The 22840-nt window shown below is 40.3% G+C and overlaps 4 protein-coding genes and 3 gene segments (V, D, J or C); 6 read left to right on the top strand and 1 right to left on the bottom strand.

The window, feature by feature from the left end:
- The first annotated feature begins 350 nt into the window (after positions 1–350).
- On the top strand, positions 351–7614 carry LOC124472656 (cytochrome P450 7B1). 2 transcript variants are annotated; one of them, XM_047027639.1, is made up of 6 exons: positions 351–813; positions 3573–3709; positions 3903–4523; positions 4735–4941; positions 5645–5823; positions 6783–7614. In XM_047027639.1, exons 1-6 carry the CDS (start codon positions 746–748, stop codon positions 7074–7076), a joined length of 1506 nt encoding a protein of 501 aa, XP_046883595.1. In that variant the 5' UTR covers positions 351–745; the 3' UTR covers positions 7077–7614. The 2 variants fall into 2 exon arrangements, with proteins under 2 accessions (XP_046883595.1, XP_046883596.1); XM_047027640.1 differs by lacking the exon at positions 351–813 and adding an exon at positions 834–2287.
- Positions 7615–7837: 223 nt separating this feature from the next.
- On the bottom strand, positions 7838–9381 carry LOC124472658 (class E basic helix-loop-helix protein 22-like). Its single transcript, XM_047027642.1, has one exon. The coding sequence runs from the start codon at positions 8854–8856 to the stop codon at positions 8146–8148; it is 711 nt and encodes a 236-aa protein (XP_046883598.1). The 5' UTR covers positions 8857–9381; the 3' UTR covers positions 7838–8145.
- A 2314-nt stretch (positions 9382–11695) lies between these two features.
- LOC124472665 lies at positions 11696–12537 on the top strand. The segment is given in 2 exon segments: positions 11696–11984; positions 12077–12537. Coding segments are annotated over 2 exon segments (414 nt in total).
- Positions 12538–12768: 231 nt separating this feature from the next.
- LOC124472666 lies at positions 12769–13954 on the top strand. The segment is given in 2 exon segments: positions 12769–12860; positions 12943–13954. Coding segments are annotated over 2 exon segments (414 nt in total).
- A 1734-nt stretch (positions 13955–15688) lies between these two features.
- LOC124472664 lies at positions 15689–16468 on the top strand. The segment is given in 2 exon segments: positions 15689–15880; positions 15990–16468. Coding segments are annotated over 2 exon segments (426 nt in total).
- LOC124472324 lies at positions 16385–18603 on the top strand. Its single transcript, XM_047027099.1, has 4 exons — positions 16385–16523; positions 16674–17028; positions 17557–17579; positions 18087–18603. Exons 1-4 carry the CDS (start codon positions 16481–16483, stop codon positions 18503–18505), a joined length of 840 nt encoding a protein of 279 aa, XP_046883055.1. The 5' UTR covers positions 16385–16480; the 3' UTR covers positions 18506–18603.
- Positions 18604–19570: 967 nt separating this feature from the next.
- Positions 19571–20791, top strand: LOC124472323 (the record flags this gene model as incomplete). Its single annotated transcript, XM_047027098.1, has 3 exons — positions 19571–19693; positions 19901–20356; positions 20484–20791. Coding segments are annotated over exons 1-3 (801 nt in total), but the record flags the coding sequence as incomplete, so codon positions are not given.
- Between the last annotated feature and the right edge of the window lie 2049 nt (positions 20792–22840).

Raw genomic sequence — 22840 nt, 5'->3', positions numbered from 1 at the left:
TCAAGATACGAGCCGGAAGTTCAACATGACGCAGACCTTTTTTTTGTGCCACAATGCGCCGCTGGACACTTTCATAGAAACTAACGGAATGCCATATTTTAGCAAATGTTATGCTTGGTCTAAGGTGACTGCATTGAGCAATAGAGCTTGAGACGTAAGCCTAAACGCATTGAGCTGCACCAGAGCCATTGAATAAGATGATGGCTTTACAATATTTTATTGTGACTATTGGTAATGCCTTTTTGCTGTAAAGCGAAGTTCTTGTTTTGTTATGTTACTTTCACCGGTAGGCCTACTTGTGGCCTAATTAAACAGTTCTAATCTAAGCTATATGAATGTAGGCTATCAATCCTACAATCAATTGACGTCAGTATATCACTAAACTTTGAACTGATTGCCCTATTCCACCTGTCAACTGGTTTCAGTCTTTAAACTAACCGTTATTGCCTTCCAGTTACTTTGAACAGTTCCCGTGGGAATCAGTTGCTCGACATTGTATCTCGGACCGTATTGCGCAATAGTTTTTGGATCCAACTTCCTGTAATAGCCTGCCATTTCAAACATCACCTGAACTGGTTTCGGGTCATTCACGCACATGAATGGGATTTAATTTGGAATTTGAATGGAATAGAAAATAAAACAAAAAGATCTCAAGACGTTACCCGCAATTTGTTACGGTGGTGGAGCAAGCATTTTGTCGGTGGCAACAGGATTGGAGTGGGACGTCCGACCATCCGAAGGGGAAATGCTCGCTTTTGTCTTTCTTGTTTTATTCTCACTTTGTTTATTCTCCAGGCTTGTTGCAAGGAAAAGGCAAGTAGATATTCTGTCTCATCGAGGTTTAGCCTATTTGTTGCAAATTGTTTTAATACAGATCGAGTCGAGAAACAACTTTCACTAAATAGTCCTTGATTTAATTACGTGCCGTTGTCATACCTAACGTGAAATAGCCTAAACGTTTGTCAAGAGAGGATCTCTAAAACTCTGTTGGCAAGTGCTAGGGGATAGACTGGTTGCTTGTTGTTTGGCATGATGTTTGACCTGACCTAACAACCCAGTATTCTTTGACATTAACCTTTCCAGCCACATGCACTACACCGACTGACAATAGAGAGTACAACTAGGATTAAAACAATTGTAGAAGCGTTTTTATTTTTTGTATTGTTCATTTTGACACATTTTGATGGCTGTAAAAGCATTTTTTATGCTACGTTACAGCTCTTATGCAGTTGAATGTTTTTAAAACACATGTGGTTTGGTTCTTAGTTTAGAGGCAATGCCAGTCTGAAAGTGTCTTCAATTTTGAAAATATCTTAAATGTTTTAAAACACTATATTGATAGCATGTCCTATTATAATGTAATTAGTGTTTGACTGGATAAGAATTCATGGGAGCCACCATTTGCTGTGAGAAGTAGGTCAAATTCCAACAGTCCCTGAAGACATGTTGTCCTTTCCTGATGAAATGGGCTGATTAGTTCCCAAAGGAGCTCTTACTGAGGTTGGATACTGCTGTTTGATCCACCCCGCTGTTTTTCACCCTCTGTACAAAATACCTTGGTGCACATAAAATCAAGAGTGAACACGTGCAAAGGTTGTTGCACTTTGCCCAAGTCTGCCCTCTAGCTACTTGCGAAGAATTCCTCTTTCCTCAGTCCATGACTATCACACCATTTCCTTTAATCTTATATTGAAAATAGATTACAAATACTTGTATCAATGACTGCAACTGTCACATATTCTTACTGTAATCGTCACATTAAACCCATTGTTATTCTAATTTGCACTTGGCTTGTATACTTTGTAGAGCCCCTGATTGCCTTTGACAGTGTCTGACAGCAGTGTGCAGTCATAGACAAAGTGTGTGTGCGTGTCCATTTTAGTGTTATAGTGGATCTATAACTCATCAAGCGAGTCTGGTCTTGGTCAAGCCAGCTTGAGGCCTTAGAAAACAGAGAATCAGACCAGCTCTGCCAACCACACAATCAGAACCTGTCCCATTGTAATGCAGCAGCACAAAAATGAGGGAGGTTGTTCTGTCCTTCCTCATTGATGTTGGGATACAGTCATCAGAGTGTGTGTTGCAATCTTTGGCATGCTGACAAAGCCTTTATAGCAAATGCACTTTGAAAGACTAGTGGGATTTGCCGGATGTGACACTGTTTATCTTTAGTGTTCAGTTAACACAATTCACCTAAAATCTGGATGATAAATTAATTGAAACCCTTTTATCTTCAGATTGTAAACCATGACATCATGGATATTTTGTGATGAAAGGAAAAAATAAGGTTTGTGACATTTGTGAAAATGAAATATGTTTTCTGATCGCCGTCTACAAAATCATCACAAAAGCAGAAGGGTGTGCTGGACTCTGCTCAACCTTAGAGTGCAAATGAAAAAGTAGAATTAATAATAGGGTTTGTATGTGGAGTAAACATTGCCTAATGTGTGGTGAAGGACCATCGTATGTGAGTGGTAAGTTCTCTTGACAGGATCAAAATTGCCCCTGTATCTCTTTAGGGCAATTAGAATGCATGGGTGATTTCTCCCTACCCGTCAACAATCCAGTTATTAATAGCCCTTGGATCTCGACATTCAGTGGCCTAAGGACAGAACCAATGTTTTGTTTGCTAGATTTCTGTATCCTTGAGCTTGGAGTATTTGTCAAAGCCTGTTGGTTGGTTTAGTTATCTTTTGACAGATCATACATGTAATGTGACCACAATACACATTTATTGGATATCATTTTTGGTATCTTGCCCGGTAACGGCTAATAGTTATCTCTAATCACTTTTTGACAGGGTTGCAATTTCTATTTGGACCAACACATCACAAAATCACACCCTCTTATTAACTTGACAATTAAGAGCCCTTGAGTGAGTCCAGTTGTTTGTGAGCTAAGGATTATAGTTCTGGCTCATTGCTGTTTTATTGGTGGTGGAGCTATTGAGTGAAGGAACTGCTGAAGAGTCAAAACAACAAGGCAAGTTTTTCTGATCCTTAGCAGACTCTCAGAAGCGGTGTTGTTGTTCGCCTGAGAAGATGTTTGTACTAAGCAGTATGTGGGACCTTCATGATACTCCCTTCAGTGTCATGGAGCATCTGTAATCACTCAGAGTTTGGCATAGTTTACTACTTTCAGATTCTGTATGAGAAGACATACTAGAAGACCCATTTTTGGCAGTTATATATGCTGTGGCTCTTATTCAGTCAGCTGCAGATAAAAAATGTTTCGATGAAACAAGTGGTTGTCCTCAAACACAAAGAACAGAGCAACACGCTGAGAACTTTCGAATTGGAACGTTTGTATAATACAAATAACCTCTTTTTTAGGGTTGGGTTGGCTGTGTTGTGGTAATTCACACCACAGGGAAAGTTGATACCTGTCCAACCAGAATCGGTCCCAGACATGCCTTCTCAAAGGATATTTCAAACAGGTCTAGGTGTTTGTTTAGGTGTTTGATATTTGAGTGGTGTGTCCTCATAGTTTAGTTTCTTTAACATTCGTTTTTTGTTATTTATGCTGCTCTACTTCTTTCATTTGATCTTAAAAGCTTATTTTCACTTTTGCAGACGGGATGACGAGCCCCCACTTATAACAGGCTGGATTCCCTACCTGGGGAAGGCAGTGGAGTTTGGAAAAAATGCTCATATGTTTCTTGCAGCACACAAGGAAAAACATGGAGACATATTTACTATATTGATTGCAGGTTGGTATCATTGTGTGTTTGATGAAATACTATTGCATACAGGATTGAATAAAGGTAATGGATTTAATAGTTATTTAAAATTGTTAATTTGGTCATTTCTAACAACGGTATGAGTCAGCATGTCTCTCAATGTTGATTACTGTACTGTATAATCACATCTGTTTCTATTTAATATCTTTTTTTCCCATTTAAGGAAAGTACATTACATTTATCATGAACCCACTGCTGTATCCCAACGTCATCAAACATGGAAAACAGCTGGACTTCCACGAGTTTTCTGACCAGGTTGCCCCAGTAACTTTTGGCTACCCTCCTGTAAGAAGTGGCAAGTTCCCCGGCATGGATGAGCAGATCCAGAGATCCTTTCGCCTCCTCCAAGGTGACAGTCTGACTACCTTAACAGAGAACATGATGGGTAACCTCATGCTCGTGTTTCGGCAAGACTACCTGAGGGAGACGGAGGAGAGTAGGGATCAGGATGGTGCTTGGAGGACTGAAAGCATGTACCAGTTCTGCAGTTCTGTCATGTTTGAGGCGACTTTCATGACCATGTACGGCCAGCCAGAATACGCCTGTCGACACAGCGGAATGAGTACGCTCAGAGAACAATTTGTTAAGTTCGACAACATGTTTCCACTCCTAATCGCCCAGATCCCCATCTCTCTACTGGGTTGGACCAAGTCTATACGGGAAGAGCTGATCAACTACTTCCTGCCACATAGAATGTCACGCTGGTCCAACACATCACAGTTCATCAAAAAAAGAGCTGAGGTCTTTGAGCAGTATGATTGTCTTGGAGATGTAGATAAAGCAGGTAAATGCTTCTGACATTGTATTTATTCAAGGCTCTGGATTATAATTATTTTTCTCAAAAGCATTTGTGAGAAAAGGCTTTCTACTTTTTCTAGCTTTTTGTGTTGTGAAAACACCTGTCAAAAATAACTTTAATTCAACTATTTTGTATTTGAATGCACCACAGACCTCTAACTGTACACCACCCATACTTCCTCCTCTTCTTCTTCAAGCTCATCATTTTGCCATCCTATGGGCCTCAGTGGGCAATACAATCCCAGCAACCTTTTGGGCCATGTATTACCTGGTAACTCACCAAGAAGCCCTTGCAGCTGTATTTAAGGAAATCCAGAATGTGTTGAACCTCTCTGGAATAGAGGAGCTGAAAAATAGAGACATCACTTTCACCAAGGACCAGTTGGACGGTCTTCTCTATCTGGGTAAGATTGCCTTGTCTATATTTGTTGTTGTTTGTTTGTATTATATTTTGTTAAACAAAAACAAAACAAAATGATTCTGTCCTAAAATGAGGTAGGAACACCACAGTAGCACTCCCCTGTGGCATTAAATCACCCCCCCCCCACTCCAACCAACAAACCCTTGTCTGTGATCACAGTAACAAAGCCAGTCCAAACAGATACACAGTTACAGGCTCCCCATGTGTCACATTAGATCACAACGCCACACACTCTGAGCTGACTGCAGCCTCATCGCTGGTGACATGTCAGCATGCCTGGGGAAAAAATGCCTCTGGTGTGAGGTCGATGTGGCTCCGTCGTAAACAGCAGGGAATTCTGTCTCCTGAGGGGTGATGTGGCAGGGATCTGTCTCTTCTGAATCCGTTTGTTGTAGCATTAATGATGATATTTTACAAGTAGTAGTAGCGAAGTTGCTGCATTTCTTTGTCTAGTAGAATGCTGATTCTTTTTTTTAAATACCTTATTATTCAGCCGTGAATAATCCAATTCTGGTTTGAAACTGGTTTGAACAGTATTCCGAACAAATATCCAAATACGCCAAATCATTCTGTCTGGGTCATGTATTATAGTTTTAGTTCTTAAATTGCTCAAGGTCAACACAGAACGGATGGTTCAAACCCAATACTCCCCAATGGTAACTCCCGGAATTGGACTGCATTCACAGAGAGCGCCATCAACGAGAGTCTGCGGTTGTCTTCGGCCTCCATGAACATTCGTGTGGTCCAGGAGGACTTCAGCTTACGGCTAGCAGGGGAGCGATCGGAGGCGGTGAGGAAAGGAGACGTGATCGCCCTGTACCCTCAGAGCATGCATATGGACCCAGAGATCTACCAAGACCCCGAGGTAAACTAGACTGGACACACACTCAAACACATATACTCACACAAAATCTGTGGGTGTTTTAGAGGGCCTGTAGGCTCTGTATCAAACATCGGCTTCTTTCTCTCTAATGTCTGTAGTATTTGTTTGGCATAGCTCCCTTAAACTACACCACCTGCTGTGTGTGTGTGTGTGTGGTAGTGGTTGGGGGAGGGGGGGGGTAAGCGTGGGTGTGTGGATGGGTGTATTTCTGTATGTGTGTGTGTGTGTGCATATTTAGGTGAGCGTGTGTCTTCCTCTGGGTTAGATTAATGAACATTATCATGGTCTGTGAGTGATTGAATCCTCTCACTGGCCTTCAGAAGGTCAGCACGCACTGTCCATGCTAATGTAATCTGGTTCTGAGAGGGGCTCACCTTACTATTGGTCAAATACAAACCATAAATGAAGATGTGTCGATTTATTGCCATATAAGTAAAATAACTACTGTATTCTCCATTACATACTCCAACATTCTCCAATATATACTGTGAAAGTATACTCTGTGGCACTACTTCTTTTTCCATAAAATACCCACAGAAATGGGGTCCTTAGCCATGGATTGATGAATGTATACTGTAAGCTCTTCAAGATCAGTAGTATGGAATATCTACACCTAAAAGAAAGTGAGGAAAGAGAAAATTAAGTCAAAGAAGGTTCTTATATTTGTCTCTCTAAATAGAGTTGTGTTTGTTAGCATGATAGTCTGGTTTCTCTATAGCCTATGTTGTACATATTTGATGTTTGTCTGCTGCATGCTTGTTTAGTTCTGTCCTCCATTTTATTTGTTTTATTTAAAAATGATATACAGTATATATAAATTATTACAAGAGGCCTACTCTTATCAGGTCATTATTGTCAATTGTAACATGTTCTTTTTGGACTTGCCTGTTAAAATAAATGTAAAAAGGTCATCCCTTTTCTATATTTTCCCTTCTATACAGGTTTTCAAGTTTGACCGGTACGTCGAGGACGGTAAAGAAAAGACCGACTTCTACAAGGATGGCCAGAAGCTGAAGTACTACCGCATGCCATTCGGCTCTGGTTCCACCAAGTGTCCTGGAAGGTACTTTGCGATAAATGAGATAAAGCAGTTCCTGTCTCTCCTTTTACTTTACTTTGACATGGAAGTGGTGGAGGGTCAGAAGCGGGTCACCCTGGACTCAAGTCGAGGAGGTCTGGGGATTCTGCTTCCCGCCACCGATGTAAGGTTTCGGTACAGGCCTCGCCAAGCCTGATTGGATGACGGACTATTGGTACCTAAAGAAGGCAGAGTCCTATGCGGGACATTGGATTGGACGTACATCTGCCGTATTATATTCAGAGAAAATCACAGCAGTAATTGTGGGCCAAAGACTGGACCCATAATGTATAGCACAGGTGTATGCTGTTGTCTTATAGTACAGTATTTAATTCCATTCCATTTCATAGTATTGAAGATTCAGTTGAGAACTGTTGTCTTTGAAACCCAATTCTTCATGATTAACAGTTGATATAGATACCATTTTATTTTCTCTGTTATTCTTTTTTTTCTTTCATGCTATTGAAGCTGTACATCCTTAAAATGTGTGTCCCGGATTCTCAAATGCTTTTCTCGCTCATTTTTTGCAATATTGTGGTCCTAATATCTTATGACTTATTTATTATTTTAATGTTTATTTTTGCCTGACCCGTAATCGACTATTCAATGTTTTATATTCAAATGTCTTTTAAATTTCAAGCACTACTCACAATTATGAAATAAAACAAAATAAACCATTAGAAATGTGTTACATCCATAGGATTTGAATCTTTTGCTTTTGATTTTAAATGATATGTTTGATTACAATTACAGTCAGTTAAATTTGACCCCCCCCAAAAAGCGTCTTAATTCTTTCTTGGGGCTGCTGTAGGCTACCTGGTGCTGATATAATTTACCAAGATGTCAGATAAATTAAGTATATATTTATCATATTTCTTGTTTAATTAATTTCTTTAACACATTCAAGGTTTTGCGTTATTTGTTCACATTTATTTCAATCAATTCAGAGACATAGTTCAGTATCTCACGAAACACAAATCCTCTATCAGTATCAACAGTAAAATTAGTTTCACATACATTGGCTTCATCAAGACATATAAAGAAAAATGTTACCAAATTGTCCTTGGTAATAAAAATATTAGTTGGGATAATTTCGATACCTAAATAGTAGAAGTCAATAGTAAGCTAGAATAATTTGTCAATTACATTTCAGTCCATGTTGTTTAATTGCGCTTTGTCATCAACCTCAGTTGCGCACACGAAGCATGACGATAGGGATGCATTTTTCAAGGTTTATTGTTGAATTCTTTTAAGAGTCTCGATGGGAAAACAACACATTTGTCGCGATAAGGGTCTTGAATCCCAGCAGAGAACGGGTATTGTGTCTGTTGCTCGTATGCACCTAACCCGGGGCCACCAGCCGTATTTGCAGTGGTATGAGTAACGCCTTGTCCTTGGTTAAGGTAGCTAACCAGTCTTCTCATTTCATCCAGTGCTTGCGATTGCATGAGGATGTAGTTCTTTGCAAGGAGCAAGGTTGCAATTTTGGATAACTTCCGAACTGATGGGCTGTGAGCATAAGGGATTACCGACCGTAATTCATCGAGTGCGTCGTTCAGGTCGTGCATCCTTCTCCTCTCGCGCGCGTTAATGTTTAGCCTCAGGACCTTCTGCTCTTTGTGTTTTTTACCTGTCTCACATTTACCCATAGATAGCAAAAGTCTCTCCTCGGGAAATAGTACCATGTCACTCCTGCCAATGCCATCACTATCGTCATCCTGACTCTGCTCCCCACCGCTGCTCTCCGCAGCTGAGGCGCTCAAGTTGAAACGTTCTCCGTACTTTACGCACGATGATACGGATGGAAAACTAAATGTTGCTGGTGGCCCTTCACGCATTAAACTTGACTGTGTGGATCCTTGATCAAAAGAATTGATAGACGACGGTCGATCCCGAGGAAAAACTCCGTCATTTGCCGCTGAACTGAAGGAGTCCATCTTTCCCTGTCCGATCGCCGAGTGTTGTGAGGAGTCTCTAAAACGTACTCTGTGCGCCACACACTGCGCAGTAATGTTACGATCTCGCCCGCCACCCCAAATTCATCACTCATTATTGCCCTGCATTCTGCCCGTGCCCACCCAATAATGTAGAATAATTCTCTTTGAAATGCTGGAGTTGAAGTTTAATGTGGTCACACCTTCAGCAAGCGCCAGGAAATTAGCAACCATAAAGTCATTTATATTCAGGAATAAATCCATAGTCAACCAATCAAAATGTATAGGGGACAGATTGAGTGCATTGGTTAGAGCATTTGACTACGAATCAGGAGGTTGCAGGTTCAAATCATCTCTGTACGTCGCTTTGGATCAAAGTGTCTGCTTAATGAATACATTAAACATGTATTAACCTGCAATTCCATGCTTTACAGTGACAACCAACAAATATACTGAAGAACCTGGGAGGGGCAGCATTTCTCTGTAAATTCCTCCAGCACTTAACACAACTAGACACCAACTTAGTCCAACCCCTCACATGTAAATACCACTTCAGCTCATCCCTTGGGAAACCCCTAATTATATCCTTCAGATTTTGTTAAGATAACATTCTTTCTACTCGCTGCATGCTACATCGCTGTGATGGGTTACTGTTTAGGACTTTCTCTGAATAGGTCCTTTTCGATTTGAGCTACTTGCAGTCTACATACATCTTTTTTGGGCATCTATTTAGTTTGACACAAATAACAATGACAAACAATGGGATAGTAATTCTATATTTTAAGATTGCAGAGGTGAAGAGGTGGTTGATCAACAGTGAGGACAAGTAATTGCTCTCGAAGGAGGGCAGGTTACACTGAACTACCAGTACAACACTAGCTGCTCCAATCTTGCCCTGTTCTGGTGCATCCAGCTGACCAGACATTCTCCTTAGTGTGTCCTCATGAGAGATAAGTATGGATCCCTGAGTTAAAGGAAAGATTATTTTCCAGTTTGGATTCAGCCTTGTGATCAGTTCCTTTAGGCAGGGCCGGCCCAAGGCATAAGCGAACTAAGCGGCTGCTTAGGGCCCCCGTGGCCACCACAGGGCCCCCCAGAGCACATTAAATTACAGTTTAATGTTTTTTTTAAATAAATATATATATATTAACAACGCCAAGGACCCCCCAAATCATTTCTGCTTAAGGCCCCGTAAAGGCTTGGGCCGGCCCTGCTTTAGGCGTTCAAAGCTTGCAGCAGACTGACTTTTCTGTATTCTTCTGTGCTTTGAGGCACACTCTGACTACAGTTGAATTAATCCCTATACAAAAACACAGGAGAGAGAAAGGTTTTAAGAGGACACTAATAATGACAACCAACTGACTAACTAAAAATCAACAAATTAATATTTGTCAAATAAAAAACGCATGTCTATTCGAAATGTCATTTAAAACCTTTTAAGTCTCAGACACAAGAGGTGACAGAAGAATAGTCATTTTTAAGATACATAGAAGAGAGTGTATTGGTTCTCTTTCTCTTCACACTCATCCTTCTACAGACATGACATATTGGCTGAAGAACATAGTGATATTTACATTATGTCTTGTTTTGAAACAATCAATTTAAATTGTGTGCCATTAAAATATCCAACAATGTTATGTTTTTCTTATGTTCTTTCATAAATGTTCCTGTTCTGACACCTTTAGAGAAGACACAGATGTACTAAGATGGCTGGAGATGTGACTATAGAAGGAGAGACAATGACCCTTAACTGTACATTTGAAACAACTGACAGAAGTCCATATCTGTTCTGGTACAAGCATGAAGAGAGGAAGTACCCTGAGTATATACTGAAGAGGTTTACTTTTAGTGAAGAGGAGAGAACACTAAATAATCAATGAATTACTGAATGGGCAAAATCCAATCAGGGCTAATTTACAGACAGAAGAGGAGGAGATGAGAAGGAATGTATCTTCTCATGATACATGTAGGTCTCCACCAGAGAGTTTGCTCTCTCTCCACCCATCTCAATAAAGACATGGAGCACTGGCAGAGGAACCTACTACTGATTCTAACTTTATCTTTTGGTATGACACTACTACACCTGTAACTGTAATTCATCGCATAATACTAAATCCTCATGATGCTTTAAATGTTTTAACTGATGAAAGAACAATAAACATTTTCATTTGTATCTCTTCCCTAGAATGCAGAGGTGAAGACACTGTCACCCAGTCAGCAAAAGTTCTGACTGCTACTGAGGGAGAGACAGTTTCACTTAACTGTACATTTGAGACTACATCTTCAAATCCCGATCTATTCTGGTACAAGATGGGGGTGAAGGAATTTCCCAGATACATGTTAAGAAAAGACCGTTATGGAGGAACAGACAACTCTGGTGCATGGACTGAAAGATTCAATGCCCATCTCAACTTCAGTGGCAAATCAGTTCCTCTGAGGATCCAGAGTGTGCAGCTGTCTGACTCTGCTGTGTACTACTGTGCTCTGAGGCCCACAGTGACTTCAGGATATACAGCTGCTGTACAATAAGCACAGGAAGTGTTTTAACAAAGGAAAACATTTTTAGGAAGTAGCTTGATATGTTGTTTACCCAATTTACTTATTTACTCAACAGCAGTCACAGTCAAATGATGTGACTGATTCAAATCCAGATTTCTTTCTGGTACAAGCTGTAGGTGAAAGATTGTCTGAGACGTATGCTCAGATGTGAAAGTTGAGTAACAAAGAATTCTGCAGTATAACATTTAATCAAAGAAAACGTATTTGTTTGAATAAATACATGTTCTCTCTGTGGATGAGAGTTGTCATAGGATTTATGAGTCTGAAAAGCACAATATTCCATACTGTACACATACAAAGCAGTCATAATTAAAAACAGGGAATAGCACTATAAGACCTATAAGACGTTGGTCTTCTAAATTTCTCTAACTGTCCTGTGATTCACACTTATAACAGTATGCTGCTGTAAAGCATAAGCTCCTCCTCATGCAAGGATCAGTTTAAGCTACAGGAATCACTTTACTTTAAAGTCCTGGTTTCAAGAGGTGTGTGTCTGTAACACCCTAACAATCTCATCGTCAGAATGCATGCTTGGCTGAACATTTTACTGATTCTCACTGCATTCCAATGTGGTACAGTACAGCATCATCCTTTTCCTTATTTTGACCAACTTCTGCTTGAATATTGATGTCTGACCATAAGGTTTTATCCTGTTCCTTTTCAGGAATCAAAGGAGACAGTGTGACCCAGCCAACAGGACCTGTGACAGCTGTTGAGGGAGACGAAGCTGTGCTCAACTGTACATTTGAGACCACAGATCCAAGTCCATACCTTTTCTGGTACAAACAGGAAGCAACTGGCTCCCCTAAGTTCGTACTGATGAGGTTTAGGCATGGATCTGGGAACAATGAACCTGAGTTCAAGGAGAGATTTGATGCTACTCTGACTCTGGTCTCCATCTTGGTTCCTTTGAGGATCCAGAGTGTGCAGCTGTCTGACTCTGCTACCTACTACTGTGCTCTGAGGTCCACAGTGACTACATGTTATACTGTTCCTGTACAAAAACCTGCTGTGCTGCACAATACATGACAAGATTACTGAATATAAGAATATAATATACTGTATATAGTCATGATATCATAGCAACATTTCCCCCAAAACAATCTAATAGATGTGCATTTAATATTAAATGATACAGTATCTCTGTGATAAACTTGTATTTAAAGCCTTAAACTGTGAATATGTTATTTCAGAAACATGCGTCGTTTGTAACAACCTTGAACCACCAGAGAGCACCATAACCAAGACAATATCATCCTTTACTTTGAAACTTCTTAACGGAAGTTAGTCTAAGTGCCTGTAAAGGACTGCTACCACAAGCAACAATGCAAAGATTTTCTAACCATACCAGAGAGAACAGTCGTTTGTATAATACTCTTGCTATCTTTTTACAATGGTTGTGAAGAACTGGCTGTTCACTTTGACTGTATTTGCATCACATGTCCTTGGTATGATATGTTAAGTATTATTCCTATAACTATAATTTATCAACAAAGTTATTTTTTAATAGAAATGTTTTTCTTCTCGCAGAGACCAAATCAGTTGGAGACAGTGTCCGTCAGCCACATAAACTTCTAGCAGCTCATGAAGGAGAGAGTGTAAGTCTGGACTGTAAATATGAGACAACTGCATCAGCACCATCACTCTTCTGGTATATTAAGTACGCAGAGGACCACCCAAAATACGTCTTGCGAAAAGATGTGATCGGACCAGGGCACACTGATGAGGACTTCAAGGGGAGATTTGATGCCCTTCTGACTTCTGCTGTCAGAAACGTATCTCTGAGGATCCAGAATGTGCAGCTATCTGACTCTGCTGTGTACTACTGTGCTCTGAGGCCCACAGTGACTTCAGGATATATTGTGTCATACAACAACATTGAGTGGTAGCTGGGGTGTTTTTACATGTTTTCTAAAAACAAAATTAAACAAATTCTTTACATCATGAGTGAGTAGAAACACAACTTGAGGACAGCTACTGGGTGTGTCACAATGTGTTCCAGTGGGATCGTTCAATTAATTTGAACTGAATATAATTCCGTCTGTACTGTTGGAAAGGCAACATTCAGTCAAAATGGAGACTAGCCTACAATGTATGTATTCTGGTGGTAGGCCAGACTGCAGAGTGAATCAGGAAAGTTCCAGATATAAAATGTACAGCAAATGTTATTGCCCAGACTGAAAAAACCTCAGAAAGAGGAGGAGATGAGAAGGAATGTATCTTCTCACGATACATGTAGGTCTCCACCAGAGAGTTTGCTCTCTCTCCACCCACACATCTCAGTAAAGACATGGAGCACTGGCAGAGGAACCTACCACTGATTCTAACTTTATCTTTTGGTATGACACTACTATACCTGTAACTGTAATTAACCATATCATATATCCTCATAATGCCTTAAATATTTTGGCTGATGAAATAATCCATACATTTTGTTTTTGTCTCTTTTCCAGAATGCAGAGGTGAAGACTGTCACTCAGTCAACAGGAGTTCTGACTGGAGAGAGACAGTTACACTTGACTGTAATTTTGACACAACTAATTCAAATCCCAATCTATTCTGGTACAAGATGGAGGTGAAAGACTTTCCCAGATACATGTTAAGACTGGGCAAGTACACAAATGGATTTCCAATAGAAATATTTGATGCTCACCTTGATAAAAAGATAAGTTCTTTTGAGGATCCAGAGTGTGCAGCTGTCTGACTCTGCTGTCTACTACTGTGCTCTGAGGCCCACAGTGCCTACAGGAGACACATATCATGTAAAAAAAACCTGCTGTGCTGCACAACACAGGACAAGACAATGACTGAATATAACAGTGCTCAGTCATTTCATCACAATTATTGACACATGATTAAATCAAAGAAACGAACAAAATAATCAAATTGAATTTCACGCACCATTTGTCTACCGGTACTGCAACGTGCCCCAGTCACAGTAAGTCTCTCTCGTGTCAGTAGAAGGACTGACACGAGAGAGACTCATGCAGCAGCTTTTGTGAAGATGGAGACCTGCCTCAGAGTTCTGATTCTAATAATCACAACGGGTAAACAAGAGGTAAACATTTGTCCTGGAATTCTTAGTCTCACTAGAAGTAAATAAATATAAGCTACTCCTTTTGTTTCTATCCAAAGAAGTCATCTGTGGAGATCATCTGACCCCTTGTAGACAGAGAATCTCACACTGAGCTGCTGCTTTGACACAACCAGTAATCATGTTCTGCTTTTCTGGAACAGACACTATCTGAACAAAGCACCTCAGTTCATACTGTATAAAAGAGCCAGATCCAAGAGTGGTACTGACCACATCCTTAGTAAACGTTATCAATCCACAATATCCACAACACATGAACAAAATGGAGTTGCTCTGTCAGATACAGCACTCTACTACTGTGCTCTGGGACTCAAGGGGCCCAAGGATGAATATGGGAGAGAATGTGACTGTCACCTCATAAATGTTTATATGCAAACAGTCTAATGGGAGGGGCTTGAAATATAGCAGGTGTTGAAATTCTTCTCTGAAAGCTCAAACGTTCAGCTTCCATTGTTGTTGATTAGATAACTAACTTTAAATATGTTTGTCATCTGGTTAATTGTTTTATTTTCAGATCTAAAAGGTAGATCACAAAATCCTGTTTTTATTATACAATCTGCAAAGAAATTCATTCTTGGATAATTAGAACTTAGATATATATAAAAAGCACATTTTCTACAAATTCACATTTACAGGTATCATTTACGGACAGACAATCCAACCAAACCAACATGAGGTATATGGAGAAGAAGGTCACCATGTTACTCTGTCCTGCAACTACTCCTCAGCTGACAATCTTCTATGGTATAAGCAGTATCCAGGATCAGCTCCCCAGTTCCTCCTGCTCATCTTTCACCCCACTGGGACAGGAGCTAAGCCTCTGGACTCTCGCCTGTCTGCCAAACTGAACACAGAGAAGACCTGTGTAGAGCTGGAAATTTCCTCTGTTACAGTGACAGACTCTGCTCTGTACTACTGTGCTCTGAGGCCCACAGTGACAGGAAGCCTAGTCACACTGTACAAAAACCCTGACATGGTAAGGCGGAGATTGGAGTTCTGCACAAATCCCTGATGAACGTTATCAATCCACAACATCAACGACAACAACTGAACTCATAATTACAGAAGTGACTCTGTCAGACACAGCTCTCTACTACCGTGCTCTTCAAGTCTACCCAATGATACAAAGTCTAGATTTCGTGTTGTGAGACTCTCTGGAGCCCAACGATGAATTTGAGAGAGAATGTTAGTGTCCCTCATGAATATTCGTACAGCAAACTGTACATTGGGAGGAGCTTAAGATTAAAGCGGTGGAGGAAATCCTTGTCTGAAAACTTTCAGAGAAAGAAACATTCAGCTTCCACTGTTGTTAGTTAGAAACTAACTTGAATATGTTTGTCTTCTTGTTAATTGCTGTATTTCCAGCTCTTAAAGGTAGATAACCACATGCTTTTATTATTTAATCTTCTGGACAGATTCAGTATTGGGTAATGAACAGTACTGGCTTGAAAAAAGCTAATTATTCTCAATATCAAATTTGCAGGTTTCAGTTACGGACAAAAAATCCAACCAAACCAACATGAGGTATATGGAGAAGAAGGTCACCATGTTACTCTGTCGTGCAACTACTCCTCAGCCCAGAGTCTTCTATGGTATAAGCAGCATCCAGGATCAGCTCCCCAGTTCCTCCTGCTCATCCTTCACTTTAGTGGGACAGGAGCTAAGCCTCTGGACTCTCGCCTCTCTGCCAAGCTGAACACAGAGAAGACCTGTGTAGAGCTGGAAATCTCCTCTGTTAAAGTGACAGACTCTGCTCTTTACTTCTGTGCCTTGCAGTCCACAGTGACAGGAAACCCTGGCACACTGTACAAAGACTTGGCATTACCTCAGAATGCTTTTAAATGTAACTTCACCGAGACCAGCTGACAATTCTTTGTGAAGAGGAGGAGCTAGAACACATTGAATACAATAATTTTGACAGATGAGATACTGTTTAGCATTTTTTGGTCAGTCCTACAAACTTTGAAGTAAATCATGTTCTTGTGTTTAATCTGGCTGGTCTGTAAATGGCACCTTGGTGAGTATCCTACATTTAAAATACAACAATTTACACATTTGGAGATTGGAGCTATTGGTGTGAATATAATGTATTTTTTTTATAACTAAAGCAGTTCCATTGGTGATATTTTACTTAATGTCCTCAACTATAAACAAACTTCCTTTTTAGCATATTCTGAGGATCTGATTACACCATTCACCGATGTTGTGCTGGCTTTGGAGGGAGACAGAGTCACTCTCTCCTGTAACTACTCTGGAACAGTTAATAGCCTCCAGTGGTATCTCCAAAATCCCAGATCCGCTCCACAGTTCCTCACCATGGAGCACATGGACAATAAACCTGGATTCTCTGTAAAACATGAGAGAGAGAAGAAACATGTTCACCTGGAGATCTCCTCTTCTAAAGTGACAGACTCTGCTCTGTACTACTGTGCGCTGAGGCCCACAGTGACAGGAAGCCCAAACACACTGTACAAAAACCCTGACATAGTGAGGGAGGAGGGGCCTCATATGTCTCACTCACAGTAACACTTAGAGGAATGCCTGAGAGGAAAGACACATGCAGCAGTCTCTGTGAAGATGGAGACCTCTCTCAGAGTTCTGATTCTAATAATTACTACAGGTAAACATGATGTAAACATTTGTTGTGGGATCATCACTGTCACTGTACTCAAATGAACAGGGTGGTTTACGGGCAACAATAGAATAAATATTTATATAATGTGTAATGATGTTGTCTTTTGCAGGACTCATATGTGGAGATCATCTGACCCCTGAGAAGACTGATGTCACCTCCACTGAGGGATAATCTGTCACACTGAGCTGCTCCTATGACACAAGCAGTAATGATGTTTGGCTTCACTGGTACAGACACTATCTGAATCAGGCACCTCAGTTCATACTGTATAAAGGAGCCAGAGATTAGAGTGATCAGGAACATATCCCTGATAAACGTTATCAATCCACAACATCCAGGACAAACACAAATATTACTATCACAAAAGTGAATCTGTCAGACACAGCTCTCTACTACTGTGCTCTTTACTACCCAGTGATACAAAGTCTAGAACAGGCTGTACACAAACATTTTCACAACAGATCCTTTGATCCCTGACTAGGAGAAACCTATCATTCAAACCACAATCTGATATCTCAGACGAATGACAAATATTCTGTGGTTATCAGAGAAATGTGGTCACACCCGTCGACTTTTACCATCCACATTACTATGTATAACACATTTTGTGTGGTGGGACTCTTTGGAGCCCAAGGATGAATTTAGGAGAGAATGTTAGTGTCCCTCATGTATATTCATACAGCAAACTGTTTATTGGGAGGAGCTTAAAATTAAAGCAGTGGTTGAAATTCTTCTCTGAAAACTCAAATGTTCAGCTTCCACTGTTGTTCGTTGGCTAACTAACTTGAAACATGTTTGCTTTCTGGTTAATTCCTTTATTTTTAGTTCTTAAAGGTAAATGCTAACAACATGCATTTACTATTTAACCTGCTGGACAGATTCATTATTGGGTAATGAACAATACTGACATGAAAAAACAAATTATTCTCAATTTCATATTTACAGGTTTCAGTAACGGACAAACCATCCAGCCAAACCAACATGAGGTCTATGGAGAAGAAGGTCATCATGTTACTCTGTCCTGCAACTACTCCTCAGCCTACAGTCTTCTATTTTATAAGCAGTATCCAGGATCAGCTCCCGAGTTCCTCCTGCTCATCCTTCACTCCACTGGGACAGGAGTCGAGCCTCTGGACTCTCGCCTGTCTGCCAAACTGAACACAGAGAAGACCTGTGTAGAGCTGGAGATATCCTCTGCTGAAGTGACAGACTCTGCTCTGTACTACTGTGCGCTGAGGCCCACAGTGTCAGGAAACCCAGACACGCTGTACAAAAACCTCACTTTACCTGAAAGTGACTTCATGATCTGTCATTTCCCCTTGCCTCCGGTTATAGTGCCATCAAGTGGTGTCTTCAGTGTGTAACCCACTCGAAAATAGCCTACTTAATGTTTCTCTGCACACCATATTTGTCCAGTAGGTGGCAGTAGCAGTGGTGGTGCTGTAGAGAGGGGAAACTGCTACTGATTTTAGAAAGAAGAAGAAAAAAACGTTTGACAGCATAACGATCGTGAGCTGGAGATATATTAGAGGTATTTAAGATAATAAGATAAGTTAAAGATAACATTAAAGAGCTAGTTAAAAGGGTTTTCCCACCAAACCTACTTCTAAGGAAGAAATAGAAGAACAATGGGTCGAAATTACGACAAGGAGTTTACTTTCTTCTACTATTCTTTTTCTCCAGTGAGCGTTTTACATGTGTTCGTCATTGTGTTACTAGCAGACATAGCATAGATGTGTTTGATGAGTCAAGCACGTGAAGTTCTGTATATTTCTATTCTGCTGTTAATTCAGTTATTTAATGCATTGTGTGAAAATGTATTGATGATATGTGTACTGCATAAGTTAAAACAAAAACCAATCGGAGTTGAACGTGAGTTTAATTATTTGAAGTCATTCAATGCTATGTTAGCCTACTACGTGAAATGCTAGTGCTTGAGTTTCATGTATGTAGTGAATGCAAAGATTTAATGAGAGTTAAACAAAAAAAATGGTCATAGTCAGTTTTGACAAATGAAACAAATCTTAATCATTAAAAAAATGAGTGAGATATATGACCATAGCTGATTTACAATGCATATTGTACTGCAGTCATAGAGTTATACTTAACATTGAATGTCAGTTGCATTTTTGTCATGTTAAGATTACAGAATATCCATTGAACTGATTGATACACTCACATTATCTGCTATTCACAGTAAACAATCATGAAATGGACAACCTATATGATCATAGTTTTCTATTCACATTATCTACTTTTTAAAGAAAACAATCATGAAATTGACAACCTAAATGATCATAGTCTTCCATCTCTACTGAGTGTCTCTCCACTACTGTACACCAAACCATGAATCTACCATAGAACACTTCTTTGGTATGTGGCTCCTCCTCTTAACTGTCGAGGGAGCTTCATGGCAGAGTGATCCATACTGTATAAAATTATGCTCAGAAGAGATTTGAGTATACTCCGTTCTGCTTTAATGCCATAACCTTCTCTCTTCTCTTTCAATAACACAATGTTTTTTCATCAAATCTTACTATTCTTATTGCTCGGTAAGTAGAGTAGTTCTTGCTTTATAAGTGATCTTGAAATATAACTGATTGTATTGATCAATGAATTACTTGCTATTACCACTGTACTATAAGTACCCAAGATAGTCAATGTCATAAAATGTCAAATTTATGGGCATGATCAGATTTACAAGATTCTAATGTGTTCCATCATGCATGTTATTAAAAGATCAGGACATATATTTTCAGGAGAATGTTCTGGGGATCTGATTACACCATTCACCGATGTAGTTCTGGCTTTGGAGGGAGACAGAGTCACTCTCTCCTGTAACTACTCTGCAACAGTTAACAGCCTCCAGTGGTATCTCCAATATCCCAGATCAGCTCCACAGTTCCTCACCATGGAGCACATAACCAATAAACCTGGATTCACTGTAAAACATGAGAGAGAGAAGAAATGTTATCACCTGGAGATCTCCTCTGCTAAAGTGACAGACTCTGCTCTGTACTACTGTGCTCTGGTGCCCACAGTGATAGGAAGCCCAGACACACTGTACAAAAACCCTGACATAGTAAGGGGGGAGGGGCCTCATATGTCTCACTCACAGTATCACTTAGTGGAATGCCTGAGAGGAAAGACACATGCAGCAGTCTCTGTGAAGATGGAGACCTCTCTCAGAGTTCTGATTGTAATAATTACTACAGGTACACATGATGTAAACATTTGTTGTGGGATCATCACTATCAATACAGTCAAATGAACTGGCTGGTTTACTGGCAACAAAAGAAGAATACATATTTCTACACTGTATAATGATGTTGTTTTTTGCAGGACTCATATGTGGAGATCATCTGACCCCTGAGAAGACTGAGGTCACCTCCACTGATGGAGAATCTGTCACACTGAGCTGCTCCTATGACACAAGCAGTAATGATGTTTGGCTTCACTGGTACAGACACTATCTGAATCAGGCACCTCAGTTCATACTGTATAAAGGAGCAAGATATAGGAGTGGTTCTGACCATATCCCTGATACACGTTATGAATCCAAAACATCCAGGACAACTACTGAACTCACAATTTCAAAAGTGACTCTGTCAGACACAGCTCTCTACTACTGTGCTCTTGACTACACAGATCAAATCAAATTTCAAATCAAATTTATTTGTATAGCCCTTTTTACACGCAAGCATGTCACAGAGGGCTTCACATGCGCCCATAGAACTGCCCCTCAACCAACCTAAACCCTCAAGGAAGACAAGGAAAAACTCCCAGAAAAACTCCCACCGGGAGAAAAAAATGGAAGAAACCTTGGGAGGAGCAATTCAGAGAGGGATCCCCTCCTCCAGAGACGGTTGGTAAGAGAGAGGAGCAGAACACAAGCTAAACATAGTCATACAGTGTCAATGGGTTTTGAAACACCAAAATCCATTGTTCGGCTTTATAGACGTTGGATGGGACCGGGAAACTCGCTGTTGGCCGTCATGGAGACTGGATTCCGGGTGACGACCTGGTTCAGCGTTGGCAGACCGACGACCAAGCAGGTCCTGACAGCTCAAACCCCCCACACCACAGGGAATGTGTGGGGGGGGGACAGAGAGGAGAGCAGGGATTAGAGAATGCCAGGAGCAGCTAACAGTTACAGTCAAAATAGAATGAGATCCCCACCGGTCAAGTGTGGACTAGTGCAGCAATTTAACAGAGCAAAAAGGGTATTTGATGCAGCCCCACACACCAAAACAACGACAGCCCCCCTCAGTTGGAACATGAAATCTGTTCCAGGGGAAAGAACTCTAAAGTAGGAGTTATACTTATACGAATAAGGATGAAAACAGCCAGTCCCCCGTTGTCTCCAACTAGTAATAAAAACTATAACAGTAACAATATACAGCAACGGAACTATAATAATAATAATACTAACAATATACAGTAACAGGTTTACTTTATTTGTAACATCTAGCTGGGCAATGTGAACATAAGCTATAATTAAAATTTAAAAGTTACATGTGATACACACATAGGCAAGCACACATCCCAGGTTTACATAGAAAGTACACACATACTTCCCTTTAACAATCATAGAATTGACTAAACAAGAACGTTTTTAATCTAGTTTTAAATGTCGAGACAGTATCAGCTTCCTTAATTGAGATGGGTAATTTGTTCCAAAGAAGAGGTGCTCTATATGAGAACGCCCTACCTCCAGCAGTTTTTTTCTTAACTTTGGGTATTACCAGATAGCCGGCATTTTGAGATCTTAGAGACCTTGCGGGGCAATAGGGTGCAAGGAGACCGGAGAGGTACAGTGGTGCCAATCCATGCAGAGATTTGTAAGTTAGTAGTAGAACTTTGAAATCAGCTCTGGCTTGGATAGGGAGCCAGTGTAAAAAGATAAGAGTCGATGTTATATGATCAAACTTTCTAGTTTTAGTCAATAGTCTAGCAGCAGCATTTTGCACCCGCTGTAAGTTTTTTAGGTAGGTAATTGGGAGGCCAGAGAACAACACATTGCAGTAGTCCAATCGGGACGTAACAAAAGCATGTATTAGTTTTTCAGCATCATCCTTTGAGAGGAATTTTCGTATTTTGGCAATATTACGTAGATGGAAAAATGCTGTTCTGGTGATTTGCTTAATATGGTACTCAAATGAAAGGTCTGGGTCCATTGTGACTCCCAGATTTTTTACCAGCTGGCTTTGAGATACTTTGACGCCGTCTAAGTCTAAGGTTAGATGGGATAAATTATTTCGGTGTTTTTTCGGACCAAAAATTTGAACCTCGGTTTTATCCGAATTAAGAAGAAGGAAATTTGCAGTCATCCAAGTTTTCAACCCGGAAACACAGGTTTCCATAGCATGTGGAAATTCTCCCGGCTTTATAGACATGTATAGCTGAGTATCATCTGCATAGCAGTGAAAATCTACCCCAAAACTTCTAATTATGTTTCCTAAAGGCAACATATAGAGTGAAAATAACAGAGGGCCTAAAACTGAACCCTGTGGTACTCCGTATTTTACAATGGAGCTCCTGGATGAGCAACCATCATAGTGGACATATTGTGATCTATCAGATAGATACGATCTGAACCACTGAAGTGAAGTACCAGAAATCCCAACATAGTTCTCCATACGTTCCAGGAGAATCTCATGATCTACAGTGTCAAAAGCTGCACTTAGGTCTAGAAGAAC

This window comes from Hypomesus transpacificus, chromosome 10 (assembly GCF_021917145.1).
Source record: "Hypomesus transpacificus isolate Combined female chromosome 10, fHypTra1, whole genome shotgun sequence".
In the NCBI taxonomy this organism is placed as follows: Eukaryota; Metazoa; Chordata; class Actinopteri; order Osmeriformes; family Osmeridae; genus Hypomesus; species Hypomesus transpacificus.
The sequence above is the reverse complement of the archived record's forward strand: the minus strand, read 5'-3'. Positions and strand labels throughout refer to the sequence as shown.